Source organism: Grus americana, chromosome 2, assembly GCF_028858705.1.
Source record: "Grus americana isolate bGruAme1 chromosome 2, bGruAme1.mat, whole genome shotgun sequence".
NCBI lineage: Eukaryota > Metazoa > Chordata > Aves > Gruiformes > Gruidae > Grus > Grus americana.
The window spans coordinates 81282412-81297689 of NC_072853.1; the positions used below are offsets into that span (position 1 = coordinate 81282412).

The 15278-nt window shown below is 35.4% G+C and overlaps 1 protein-coding gene across 6 annotated transcripts in view; it reads right to left on the reverse strand.

Moving 5' to 3' along the window:
• The window catches only part of DNAH5 (dynein axonemal heavy chain 5), a 133050-nt gene that overhangs the window by 18970 nt on the left and 98802 nt on the right, over nt 1-15278 (reverse strand). For 5 of the 6 annotated variants that reach the window (XM_054817916.1, XM_054817915.1, XM_054817917.1 and 2 more), the window contains 8 exons: nt 13011-13214; nt 11384-11563; nt 10336-10473; nt 9603-9738; nt 7886-8202; nt 6444-6599; nt 5835-6017; nt 242-485 (listed from right to left, as the gene is read on the reverse strand). In XM_054817916.1, coding sequence (XP_054673891.1) covers nt 242-485; nt 5835-6017; nt 6444-6599; nt 7886-8202; nt 9603-9738; nt 10336-10473; nt 11384-11563; nt 13011-13214 — 1558 coding nt within the window. Of the gene's footprint in view, nt 1-241; nt 486-2545; nt 2618-5834; nt 6018-6443; nt 6600-7885; nt 8203-9602; nt 9739-10335; nt 10474-11383; nt 11564-13010; nt 13215-15278 lie in introns of those variants that run through there. The other variant, XM_054817920.1, reaches the window with a different exon arrangement.

Below are 15278 nucleotides of genomic sequence, written 5' to 3' on the forward strand. Positions count from 1 at the left end.
AGGGAAACAACAGATCGTTCCATTTTATAAATTCCACATGAAGCATAACTTTGACTATTTTCTCCACCACAGCTTAATATGATATTTCCTAGATAGACACATTTTACTTGCAGGAAAACACAGATCCTTCCCACCCATTATGGTCTTCCTGATCTCATCCTACTATTTCTCTTGCTCTAGAAGTATTGCTGTTTTAATCACAAGCTCTGGTCATTTGTTTTTCATCACTACCTTCACTCACCAGGTCTGTACTCTTCACGAGCTGAGTTGATCTGTACTTCAGTTTCAGCAGAAGTTTGTAGTTTCTGTGTTACCTCCTCAGCAGTCTTTTTAGTGTTATTCAATACAATTATTAGACTCTCATCATCTGCCAGAGAACTCTCAGTGCTTGTAAGTCGGAACAAAAGGTTATCTTCTAGGTCTTTAATCCTCCTTTTGTTCATAGTCACATCTTCAATAAGATCTGTTCTTTCTTTCTCTAGTTCCTGTTGGAATACGTGGTAATATTTGGAAAGCAAGAGAGTAATCAAAAATATAAACAAAATAAAACAAAGTATTTAGTTTTAAAAGTACTGATCCTACTAAAACAGTGTAGGTCAAGAGCAAGTGCACTAATTTGGGGAATGAATTCCAGTGGTATTTCTGACAGCAGGTCTATTGCCAGATTTCTGAACCTGCTACATAATTATGCATTAACAAATTGTTTCAACAAATATTGTGGACCATGCTCATATCATGCCCTAATAGAATTAGAAGTTCAGAATAGTAATAGTTTTTCTTCTCTTTCTGTTTCAAAGACAAGTGCAAACACTTTTCCAGGCATAGGATTTTATTTCACTCTATCTAATGCTATACTCATTTATGCCCTGTTTTCCAATCACTATATTGAAAATATAGTCTCAGTAATAATGAGCAGCCTTAGTCAAGGAATCATCGAACAATTCAAGAAGTGCATCTGAAAATACTCCTCCATCAAACAGAGATAACTTCAGTCTCTCACTAAAATGCTTCATTGATTAAGAAAAGAAAGCATTTAGAACTCAAATTGAGTTGCTAGAAGTATTTGGTTGATTACTTTTAGTCCTACAAGCTGGGTGGTTTATACACCTACTTTGCTTTCTACTGGTCATATATAAAAGATGGATACCTGTTGATTAACAGCTTTACATTTAAAAAAAATAACCAAAACTGTTTAAAATATCTAGAAGAAATATGTTCTTCAGAGATAAAAAGCCTTTGGTTCATTCTTATACTACTCAAACTTAAACTTTAAAAACTTACTACAAATGAATCCCTTGAAGATAAAAATACTCCATCGAAACTATACAAAAATGTTTCACTGCAGTGAAGTAAAAAGAAAGAAAGAGGGAGAGTCAACAATAAGTGAGCCAGTTGGTAGAAATATAAGCTATGTCTACAGAAGTACTCCTTCAACGTTTACAAAGACCTGGTGGATAGTTTTAATGATGTCTCTCCAAAGTTGGAAACTGTGTACATGCCACCTTTGCCAAGTCCACTCCAGCGCTACAGACAGGCCACTGCTATTCCAAAGAAACAGGGACCACACTAATAAATACATGTTCTCTCAGACAGCACTAGAGGCATTATGAACCTGAGGCCTTAGCAAGGCTTAAGGCAAGGTTTTGCCACCTCATTTGAGTAGCCTTCATGTACACAGGCTTGCAACACTGTTACAACTTTTGAAATTGGGGTTTTTTTTGTTTTCCACATTCTAAACTTGTCTTCTTGTCACTCCCATATTCTGCTAACATTCCTAAGTATTTTAAGCATTTAGTTCTTGTAAAGAAAGTCCTTTTATTTTCAAAAGGAAATTTTAAAAAAAGATCATCTTCATCTCATGATCAGATTTAGGTTCTTGTCACTGTATAAAAGGTATATTGAAACATCATCATCGTCAGGTAGAAAAGATTTATTGGGACCTTTTTCATAGAATAACGTACATGTCACATAACTTAGAAGATGTGCATACAGATTCAAAAGATTCTGCCAAAAATTGATGAAAAAAGACAAGAAAACTACAGTTAACTCCATTTTAATCAACTGATGCCTAAAGGAACTAAAGAAAAGCAGGTAGCAATTATGAAGCAAGACAAGCATTATGCAAGCTTGATGAAGCAGAAAAAATTTTTAAAAGTATAGCATTAAAAGAATGTTACCATCCAATTAAATACAATAATAATCATGCTGAGAAATCATTCTGAGCCAAATTAAATTTCATGTTTTGCTGAGTTCAATTTAAAAGTTTAACCATATTTTAGAATGCAATGCATTTAAAAAACAGAAAGCTAAGTCTTCCTCACAAGAAGGGCCTGAGAAACAAGTTGGAAACCGAATGACCAAACTAAAGCAAGTGAAGTAACCTTAGATGAAAACCTTAGTGAAAAATCCATCTAATAAGATTTTAAAATACTTTTTGCAGATCAAGAAGAGTATAAAGTTTTCTGCCTATCTTCAAAAATGTCCAGTCGTAACATCAAGGATGCAAAAACAGTAAGTCAAGTTACCTTATACGTAAATTCAAGGACCTTGCACCAAAGAGGCTATATCAAATCCAGCTTTATGGAATTGCTTTCACAAGATGACATCATTTTATAGGCTGTACCAAAGAATGCTAGATCTTGTTAATATTCATAAAATATACAAGCTGCTACATAGCTTATATCATTCTGTCACAAAATGATTCACGAGTGCAAGAATTTGCATTGACTGTTCCTTACAAAACTTGAGTCTTTTTCCACCACAAATCTTAAAATATGAATGTGAAAATTCAAAAAGCCATACATAGTTTTTGAATATTGTAACTCCACTACTAATCTGACATATCTATTTCTACAAGACTAAATAAGCAATTTCTTTGTCAAATTACAGAACAGCTAATGTATCAAAACAATATAAGTTATACTACATTCAGACATATATCAATTCTCTCAAATGCAATTATTCCCAGAAATACAGTAGAATTAAATTTATACAGATATACCAGCTGCCCTTTGACCTTCTTATGGTTAGCTCACATCTTGCAAATTGGTTTAACATTCTGGTGAAAAAGAAGAAATCACTACCCATATTCTTATCAGTAATCAGTCAATTCTTTGAGATGTATGCCACACAGATTCTACCAATGGGCATACCAGACAAGACAGGAACAGAAAGTCAGACTTTGCAGAATCTTTAAATTATGTGCTGTAAAGCCTCCTTTTCCTTGCTGCATGTCTAAATCTTATTCATTCTAAGTGCAGAACCATCTTGGAGACAGTGGAATGGCAAGAAGGATATAAATGTAGATATAAACCTTGAAGAACACTAACTTCAGATAAATGATCTCTTCTCTTTTGGGGGCAGAAGTTCCCCATGTACATTCAAACACTGGATATCACTAAGCAGTCATACGGCTCAATTTGGGAAACTGTCTCACAGTTAAATAATTCCACTACCTCCCTGCCAAAAGTTACAAGAAGATAGCAAGAATCCAGACACTCTAAGAGAGAAATCCCCAAATTCCCAGAGGTACATAATTAGGTATCATAGGAAAAAAGGGATTTGGATGGTAGGATATGTACGAATTGACTCTTCAGGAAACCTTGAATCACATGGTGCAAAAACAGAGGCCAAGCAAACTGAATAGTGATAAGTATATTCTATGAAAGTCCTCCTGCCTGTCAGGTGGTCCACTTGTCATTTATCTAGAAGAACTATCCTCAGATGGTCACAAAACAGTAATGAGTACACCACCCTGAGAAGCTGGTCCAGAGAGACGTCCACCCATTAGACATTCCCAGTTAGTGGCAAAGATACCATAGAATAGTAGAATAATTTTAGTTTGGAAGGGACCTCCAGAAATGAACTAGTCCAATCCCGTGCTCAAAGCAGGTCTAAATAGGTCAGTTGATCAGGACCATGTCCAGTTGAGCACTGAACCCCACAGAGAATGGAGATTTCACAGCATCCCTGGGCAATCTGTTCCTGTTTTTGACCACTCCCGAGGTAATTTTTTCTTCCTAATATCTAATCAGAATTTCCCATGTTCCAACTTGAATCCATTACTTCTCAGTCTATGGCTTTGCACCTCTGAGTAAAATTAAGTTCCTATTTTTTCTGTGTCCTCCATGCAGGCATACAGCAACTGCGACGACTGGAAGAAATTGCTGATAAAATGACTGTCATCTTGAGGAACGTACTGTATTGCAGGGCCCAGAAGTGAAGTTTAGCATAACGCTTTGTGAATATACATATCACTGTGTGTTTCAGACAGACAGTGATAATTCTATTACATAGTGGGTTGACAAGCTGTCACAGGTTGAAGCAAAGCTGATGGTGCAGTGAAGCTGTTTGACAAAATATAAGCCTTCATAGAATGAGTATGATTTCTTATGAGATCCATGGACTGATCAGGAACAAAATGCAACTACTTGACATTAATGAAAGGTCTGAGGCCATTAAGGAGGAACATCTCACATTGAAAGGAGGTGGAAGAAGAGGACAGGAGGACCTCAACAGATGCCACAATAAGGTATCTTGGTTTCAGCTGGAATAGACTTAATTTTCTTCCTAGCAGCTGGTATAGTGCTCTGTTTTGGATTTAGTATGAGAATAATGTTGATAACACATTGATGTTTTAGTTGTTTGTAAGCAGGATTACACTAAGTCAAGGACATTTCAGCTTCTCATGCTCTGGCAGTGAGAAGGCTGGAAGTGAACAAGAAGTGGGGAGGGGGCACAGACAAGGCAGCTGACCCAAACTGGCCAACGGGATATTCTATACCATATGACATCATGCTCGGAATATAAACTGGGAGCAGTTGGATGCGGTGGGAGGGGTGGGGAGCAATCACTGTTCTGGGACTGGCTGGGCATGAGTTGGCAGGTGGTGAGCAATTGGTTTTCATTTGCATCACTTGTTTTTCTTGGGTTTTATTTTTCTCTCTTTTTGTTATTTTCCTATTATTATTACTACTACTATTATTACTATTGTTATTATTATATTTTGCAATTATTAAACTGTTCTATCTCAACCCATGAGTTTCTTCAATTTTACCCTTCCAATTCTCTCCCCCATCCCACGAGGGGTGAGGGGAAGTGAGCAAGCGGCTGTGTGGTGCTTAGTTGCTAGCTGGGGTTAAACCACAACATAAGAGAACAAACACATTCCTCTCTAGTGAATGTGAACTGGAACTATTGCCAAAATATTAGTAAATACACAGTCATAGATGCATAGTGTCTCATTTGACTTCAATATTGCCTGACCTTATAATCCCTGTTACAGGGATTAGGTGTCCAACAGTTCAAAAGATACCAACCAGCCTCCCTCCAGAACTGCTGATAGCGTGTTTATTAGGATTGTTATCCTGAACTTGAACTTCCTCAAGTAATACATCTGCAGTGTCAAAATAGGTAGTCAGCCCATTACCCCTTGGAGTAAGGAAGTAACTAAGTCTGAATCCTTTGCACCAGCATATGTTGCCATGAGCTCCACAGCGTGTGGACAAAAGAAAATCAGTTTTTATTCCAGGCTCTTTTCCTTTTCATAGGCCACTCTCATGAGGTTATAACTCATTGAGGCAGGAAAAATAAGGTGAGTATGGTACAGTAGTGACAATAAAGACAAATAGAAACTTCCACTTGAATGAGTCAATTTCTTCTGTGCCAGTTTTTAAACCACCATAAATAGGTTCTATTAAGAATAATCACAGCAGAGAACGCCAGAAAGTTACTCTGCAATATGGGAATAGAGAGTAATAAATTAAAAAGAAAGTAAAACCTTCTACAGGTAAATGTAGGACGTATAGCCAGGAAAAAAAATACAATTCTTTTACCTGTTTCTCTGTGAGAATGACTCTGCCCAAGAGTTGATTTTCAAGACCTTTCATGGTCACAGTAAAGTCAATGATGGAGGTTCGAGCACTAATTTCAGGAGAGTAACCTGGATTTGGCAGTTTTGTAGTAATGTAAAGTCTGAAGCCATTCATAACATCTATTTCCTTATCACCAACCTTCACCTTAAGAAAAGTATTAAAAAGAAGTCTTGAGATATCAAGAACCAGTAAGCACTCTTTCAGATACTGCATGTAGAAACAAAGCTTACATTTTTCTGTTCAAAGGCATACAAATCCAGCTTTAAATTATACTTCTGATGCAATTAATTTGTTGAGAATATCTATGGAACACTTTAAATTACTCATTCACAGATTATTTCAATTTTTAGAAACTGTCATAAGCAAAGTGATAAGGAACTCGATAGGTTAAATATATTAACTATTTGTGATCTTAAACTCAAGCTCTACTTTTCTTTGGTATTAGCGTTAATCACATTTAAATATGACTTTAATCTTTTATAGTCATATACTTATTAGGAGTTATTTTGTTGAGGGCAAGGTGTGTAGTGGAGCTGTTTCTACTTGTTTGCTCATTTGTTTTATTTTTACCTTGTTGGCCAAACCTGTCTTAATGAAGTTTCTTTCCAAAACATTATCAAGTGCTGGGTCAAGCTCTTCTCCAACATCTTCTATCAATAGAGGTCTTCCCAAAGAAAGGCTATCTTCCAAGTGATTTCTAAAATATTTGTGATTCAAAGAAGTGATCTAAAAACAAAATCATGGACCTATATATTATGTTATGCCCAGATACCAAGCTTTTTCTTTGTTTTATATTTATAAATTATTTCATTTTATTTAAATTACTGACAAAAACAACAATCTTATGGTTAGACTAGGATTAAGGCAAAGATTGTCACCACAACAACAAAAGGTAGCATTCTCAGATCTCGTTGAATGCAAACTTCTATTTTTCAACTATGAAAGTAGAAGCAAAGCAACACTTGGAGCATTTAACATTTTGATATCCTACGAGTGCAACTAGACCAGAAATTCAGAGGAACCTTTTATCACCTTCAATTTTATCTTGGATAACATCCCCAAGTCAAACTGCAACAAGGTCAATTCCAAGATTAGGGCTTTTTTTTCCCCTCCTTGAAAATTAGGGGGTTATATTGAACAAGCCATTAAATAGTCTTTACTTTAAAAAGTAGTCCTCAGTACAATTGTGATTAATTGGCAACATGTACGCAAAGCACATTCAGCTTAGTTTGTTTATAACTGCATAGTTGAAGTCTAATAATAATTTTTAAACATAACTAGCTAGGCAACCATTAAAGGGTTCCGCACTGAGATAACAATCAACATGAATGACAGTAGTTTCCTAGTAATAATCTCAGAGCCACTCTATTATCATCTTTCAAATTTGCCTTTATCTTTTTCAGGGATATCTTTTTAAAAAGCTGGTTTATTGGTGTAATCATAATTGTAGCAAGCAAGGACTTTCCTTCTCATATTTTCCCGTTTGCACTGAATTGGTTTATCTTGCTTCAGACTGTATATTATTGCAATATTGACTTCCCTGAGTATTTGCAGAATATTTAGCACCTGACTTCCATGCTAAGACAACACAAATTATCAATATTTTCTGATTAAAAGATGATAAAAATATCATGCTGTGCACCTTCATTTTTAAACATTTTTATGAACCTATATTAATCACTTGTTGGGGTTTTTTCCCTAATGTTTATAGTATTCTGCAAACATACTTCAGCCCTTCTCAGACGTTACCCATCCATCCTATTTTCTGACAGTTTATGTTTCATTAAAATAAATTCATTAAACAAATCAAGTCACTGGTACTAACAAGCTTCAAATGCAGATTTTCGTATGTAACCAAATCTCAAATCTATCAAAATATGAGATGTCCTTTATATCCTGACTATGCATTTTATATAAAAGGCATTTGCTAAGTATTATTTGAATCACTGAATTGTAACATTTTGTGAGGTAAGAGTTTCTAGGGATTATGAAAGCACCAGCATTCCTATTACCTGAAGTTCATTTTTGCCTTCCTTATTTTTAATCCAAATTTTACCCTGTGCCTGTGGGTCAATTAATAAAGGATAACGAGATGCTTTAGTAACAATGATTCCATTCTGTATGGATAAGTCATCATTTGGTAATCCTTGCAGGTTCCATTCACTGATAGTTGGAGCATCAGTCAACACTTCTACGAGGTTCAAGTTGTTAGCAAAGGGGATTTTCCGACTTTTCATTTCCTTTTGCCAGTCATTTAATAGCAGACTGCGGAACTCTTGGTTAAAAGGACCAGAATAGGACAGAAAAGCTGTAGCCAAGAGTACATCACCTTAAAGAGAAAAAGGAAAAAGAGAAAACAAAACATACAAGTTTCCCATTCCATTCATAAATTAACTGCTTCCTTCTCTAGTTGTTACATGGTTTAGCTGGTAACTGAAGAACACACTTTGAGCCATCAAGAAGACAAATCAGCCTTTTTCCCCAAGGCTCATTACATAGCAAGACAATGCTACATTTCAGTAGATGCCACATTTACTTTATCCTTACAATGCACCTGTAGGAATCAAGAGATGGGCATCTGGCAGCCAGACAAGGTCAACCAAACACATGCACACATAACACTATTCCAAACACCAGATCCTGCACAAACATCATTTCCTTGCACAATCACGAGAACAGGCTTAAACAATATTTTGGGGGGAGAAAAGAACCTTTATTTAGGAGTACTAATTAAGAACAAATCAATTACAATTATTACTACTACTAATAAAAAATTGCAACAGACACGATTAGGGAGATATCAAGTGTGACAAGTTTTAATCTTCCGGTCAGCTTCAAAATTGGCCCCCTAAGTTCCATGACACTATAGTTTTGGGATTTTTTGTACCTCTGAAGTAAGAATGCAGGATTCAAATGCAGAAGATACTGTAATTTTATAGTGAGTACTAATATTTTTTAGACTTTTTCAAGTTCTCTATAAAAAACCCACAATGAGTGTGTGGGTAAGGTATCCTGTACTTTTAGTAAATTAATAATACACATATACATATTATACCAGCAAATAATTTACAGCCTATATACTATAATACAACCTATACGACAATATCTGCTTTTTGCAGCATCTCAAGGTAAAAGTCAGAGATGAAAATTCAGACCACAGTAAAAGACAAGAGAAATTTTATTTACTTGGTCTAACTAATAAAATAATTCTTTATTACAAAGTACTTTAGTTTCCAAGTGCCTATTTATAAAATAAAAATTAACTTCTAAGAAACAGAAGTTTTCTGAACATTAGTAACTGCATTTAAAAGTATTGATTTCTACATATAAATGTCAGTGCCTGAATATTAGTCTTCCTCTCCTCTGTATGTATTTTCAGTTATAGACATTTTATTGGCACTTGCTAACATATCACTCTCTTTGGACTGCTGCCTACAAACATCAGTCAAGTTAAAAAAATCAGTGTCCCAAGTATTACACATAAAGTAAAAGTCCATGCACAGCGTACACACTTACTGTATTGTTTTATTAATATCAACTTTAGTCTCATATTGTAGTTTTTACCTAGCAGTGCTTTAGCAAGAAAATTAATGACAATTACCCTCATTTTAGCAACAGGGAAGCAAAGCTAAAAGGGAAAAGTTTGAAATTTCAAATGTTTTTAGTTTCAATACGCATTACAACTCAAGTGACTGACTTCCAAGTTCAAAGGTGTGCACAAAAGCTTACCCACTAGCCTCTTGGTTTGCACGGCAAATTCTTTACTCTGCTCTGTCCACCTCTCTTTTTCACCTGCTAAACCACTTATAAGACTTGAGGCAGTTTGCATTTTATGACGGCAACGCTCAGCATCTTCAAGCAAAGTCTAGAGAAAACCATACACCAAGAAATATGTTTTACAGTCATGTATCTGATAGGCCAGAAAAATCTCCACATCTAATTAAACCAGTAGTTAAACAACAGCTTAAAAATATATTCTCAAACACTTATATCACCATGCAGAGAAGGAGGGAAAGTGGGATGGAAAAAATATATCAGGACAATCTATCAACATCTGTCATAAATTCAACTTTTTAATATTTCTGCTCTTAACTTTCATGTTGGCATGCATGTTAAATGATATACGAAATGCCTAGTACCTATTAACTCTGGGGAATTCTGCTCGGTATTTCAAATACATTATAGACAGATAATATACATTAATGAAACTTGGTGTTATAGTAGTAGGTGCTAAACAAGTAATCCAAATAAAATAGTTTTTGAGGAGGTAAGGAGGGAGGCGGGGAGAGGATCAGTGGTGAAGGAGAGAGGTGGGATCCAAAGAGGCAGTATCCAAATAATATCTCTCTCTTATCCTTTGTCCATCAAGATCCTTTCCAAGGAAAAATGGTGACATTGAAACAATGCATTCAGTTTTCCTTAAAGTAAGGTGGCAACTTCTTTTCTGTAAAGAGCAGTTCACCTGTTTTTCTCTCATTGCTTTTTCATACTCTGCCTGCACAATATCTAATTCTTCTTGCTTGGCACCCAATTCTTCTTCAGCTTTCTGCAGATCCAGCATAGCAGTGGTTAGGCGATTCTCCTGGATTGCTAAATTAGCCTATGAAGCATACAAATATAAAAGTGGATTCATACTTACAACAACATCTCAAAGTACTTGCTATAATGTAGCTCAAAGGGTTTTACTGTACTACATTTCAAAATCAAACTGCTCAGTAAAGATTTCATCATTGATTAAAACCTTTTATTTGAATTTGACAACAAATTAACTTCTTAGTAGGTAGCTGCGGTTAAGCAATTGGTCTAACATCAATTAGAAAAAATAATTAGAAAAATTTCTGGGAATACCAGCCATTCTCCATCTGACACAAAAGTTAGCCTGGTCTGCCCTGCAAAAAAGACTGGTGCCACCAGAAGCCTATTTGGTTTCTCCAAGCAATATGCTTTATCTAACAAAAGATATTACCTCTAACTACAAATCTTGCTTCCCTCTTGGTCATTCCTATTATAAATACAAGCTATTCTGTGTTAAAGTCATGCTTGACCACCTTCTTCCTGACTTTCATTCTGATCTTTTAACAACTATTTAGGCCTGATTTTCTCCAAACACCACTGGCGAACAGAGTTTTTGCACAGTCCTTATGAACTGAAATCCAGAACGTTAAAAGAACCAGATATCGAGTTTTTTCCTACTTAATTCTTAATTAAGGCAAAACAATTGTAATATGGAATTAATCTAGATGACAGCTGTTTCAACCCCATTCAGAAGGGATCCAGAGGAATAAAACTGCACAATGTCATAATTTTTACAACCTACAAATGGTAGTACATTTGAAATATATTTTACTGTAGAGTTACTTTTTTCAAGATAATAAATTCCTACAGAGACATGCACCAGTTGGAATAAGGCAGCTGATGTTTCCAGGACACAAAAACCCTTAAGTGTACACAGGTGGGGAGGAGAAGGAGCAAAGGGCGTTTGCATGCCTCCAACTGATTAACAGACTTACCTTTAAAGGTAATACTTCTTTGTTGATGGAAAAAAATACAGCCATAGCTTTGGTCCATGAGCAAAGGCCAGCAACATTCCCACATACTCTCTTAGCTGTCTCAATGTTATAGTCCACCATTTCAAAATAAGGGCTCAAAAGTTCTACCACTTCTTCATTAATTGTGTCCTTTGGAAATTGCTTTAAGAAAAGTGCAATATATATGATCTATGTAATGTATGTAAACTATACATATATGTATTTCAGCACACACGGAACACTACCAAGATAACAAAAGTTATTTACAAACAGCTAATATGAAGTCCTCTGTCTCATGCATCTTTGAGAGTTTGCCAAAGTCATTCTACTCTGTTCTATATTCTTACAAAATGGAAAAAAATTACCTTCCTTTACGATCTTTGCTATCTTACACTATCCATTACTGTTACACAGCTAATTGTTGAAACGAAATATCACTGATATCCTGCTTGAAATTCCATTTTCCTTAAAACTGAATAAGTAACGTAGCAATCTTCAAAAAGAAAAGGAAAAGCTTAGCTCTGGTTCATAAAAATACATTCGACAAGACAGTCCTTTCAAAGGGCAAGCCAGCTATCTTCTCCTTAAATTACCTTATCTCATTAGTTGAATGTGTTTCAATTTTAAGAATTTATTTTACCCTTTTTCTCCAAAAAACATATCTTCCATTTGTCATCCCAAAAAGCTCTCAATTTTCTCCCTCAAATTTATTTTGATGCTCAAATATTCTGTATAAGTTTGGTCGTCTTCAAAGATTTATTTACAAGGTATAATGAAAGTCCATCATTGATGAAGTTGAAAAATAGCTGTTCCCTGAAGCACAAATAGGTTTATTTATGCACAAGCAATGAAATGTTGAAGCCCTTCAGTAAATTAAAAATCCTTACGAGTAGGTGCAATGTGAATACTACATAAAAGGCATCCATGGCACTATCAACCATAGAAAGCTGGTCAAGCCTGCCATCTGTGACTACCTGCTGGACCACAGACAAGATTAAGTAAACTCCTCAAAATGCATAAATCAGAGATAATAACTTCCAGTGGGGCAGGACAAGGTACAATTTATTCTGAGTAGATTAATCATAATATTATTAGTTTAAATTATGAACAGGGATTTATTCACCATTTACTCTTCCCCTTTCCCTAGAATCATTCTATGGAACTGAAAATCCAAAATTTAAAAAAAAAAAAAAAAATCTGATTTTGTACATCCTAATAATCAACTATTCTTTTTCAAGACACTGCACAAGTTGCAATGCTGAAAATTAATAAAAAGTTAGGTACCAGTAAAAAGATGGTTTCTCTCAGCTTTAACGAAACACATAAGTAATGGCTATTCAAACCAAATGCTTAAAGCTTTGAATCGTTTATCACTGAAAGTAATTTCATTACCTTACTTAGGAGAAACTATGCTTGATTTATGACCTGACTTTGCCAGAAGGATTCATGTTTATTTCATTATGACATACTTATTTTTAAGCCCTTAACATTTCAGATCTATTGTGTGTCTGATTCCCCTTGCATATTTGTTCTCCTATGAACACCAGAGAAAACACTGTCCCGTTTTCTAAAATTAAAAAAAATATCAAAAAGAAGGTTGCACAAGCACCTGTAGGTTCTGTAAGAAGTTCCCTGCTGTCATCAGTTTCAAAGATTCTTGCCATGATGGGATGGTACAGCATTTTTCCTGATCAATTTTCACATTGTTCACTTTTCGCTGGAAGAGCAGTAACACACAGTCCATGATACGCATAATGAGGTGAGGAGGTCGACCCAGTGTGCGGACAGTGGCAATATCTGCAGGTTTTATTGTCTATGAATTTAATAAAAAGGGTAAAGCAATTACTGTTATTGTTTAGTTAATAAGACATAGAGCACAAGCTCACCAAGAGTATTAATCCATTGGGGAAGAAAAACCTTATTCATATTATTTTTGATTGAAAATAATTTTACCTCTAAAAAGCATGAAGCTAGAAGGACCCTCTAACTAGATTTCCACTACTACCTCCTAGCAACTACTAGGAAACCTCAACTCAGCCACAGCAGCACCTAAAAGCTTAAAACTATTATGCACATTTTTGACAAAACAAAGAGCAAAACAGAAACATCTTGAAATTTTACCTGTTTTTTTAAAATGCAAACCTATTGACCAGAAACTGAGTCTAGAAAGGAAAATACATTCTGTTGATATTTGGCAAATGAAGGTGAATTAAGGAAACCAGTGACAAAGCCTGATACACGTATAGATTTGCACCTTCTGATTCATCTTACTGGGAACGTTCCTGTTGTAGAAGCAGGTCTGAGAGAAAAAGAAATAAATTATAATAATGTATGAAAACCTAGGCTCTATTAAGTACGGCCAAGTAAGCCTAGGGTGCAAATCTAATAATATAACTCCTAACACTAGACTACATCACGAATCAGAAAGGACTATCAGAAACATCCACTTGAAGATGTCTCCTTAGAGAAGCACTAATTTGAGCAGTAGCACATACTGCACCACATACAGAGCAGAAAAACACCGAACAATGATAACTGCTGATGGGCAGGCCCACTCCTAAACCAGACACTTGGATCAGAAGTTCTGCTTATTCACAGTCAGTTAATCAGCCTGAGTACATGACAGTGAGAAACAGTAAGCAACAGGTTATTGCAGGTGTTTTGACACCTTGCTTCTAACCTAGCACATGCCTCTCTGGGAATTCACAAAGGAAGCTTTTAATTACTTGTGTTCATACATCAAGAAAGGGATTGTAAATTATTGCAGATTGTCCCGATCACCTTCCTTCTGCCTGCCTTTTGTTTCCCTTCAATATTTTGCTGCTCATTGGGTTCAGTGTGCACCTGATAATTCAGCAGAGTTTTTCCAGGTATCTGTGTGGAAGCTTTAACCAGTGTTTCTCAGTGACCTTTAAGAAATTCAGCCCAGCCTTTTTTGCTACCATCCAAATTGTGGCAAAAGAGTTGCATTTATATTTATTTATCTACTTCAAGTTGTGCATTTAACGTGTCATTTTTATTGCAGGGCAAAGCGCACCTATGTTTTATCGAACTTTGACAATTCTTACTCAAACTTTAAAAAATTAATCTTACTATATGTTTAAAAATGCTTATAAACTGTTCTGTACCTACTTGTCTTTTAACATATTTTAGGACTGCTAAGTGCTATGTTAAAAATGGAGTGAAATAACCAACCACAGATTTTTTTTTTTTTTTTTTTATCTTGGAAGTGACCTTTATATTTATCAGATATTTTAATAGACATTTGTCTACACTGCAAACAGAATGCCATTATAGGAATGCCTAGCTAGAAATTTGAAAATCCATAATGATTGTGAGATTTTTTTGAAAGATGCAGCCCTATACAGACTCGTACAGAGAATTTTCTTGCTTAAAGAAGTTTCTGAATGAATGAATGCATGCTGAGAATACAGATATGCATGCTGATAGGCTTACTTTTATGATAGTTTTCCATTCCCCTTTAGGCACAGGCAAAGCAATTTATTACAGCAAATGCAAGAATTTCAAGATTAAGCCAAACTACCTTTCTCCGCTGTGAAGTCTCACAATAATGCTAGTGTAGCTTTTCCTTAAAATCAGGTTTTTGTTTATTAGAATCCCAAATTTCAAGAAGAGTAGTACTGTTTTGGTTTAGTAACTTTATCCAAAACCAGAAAGTAAGCTGTAATAAGATGCAGGACAGGACACATATTGGTGTTCTTTTCACACCTCAGACACTTGCCCAGTTAGCAGCACCGTTTGTTTATGTACTTGTCAGAAGGCTTGCCCACCTCTGGAGTTTTTGTTTGGTTGGTTGGTTTTTGGTGAGTTTTTTTTACCTTTCTCTTGTAGCTAAGTAATCTTTTGATCCAGACCT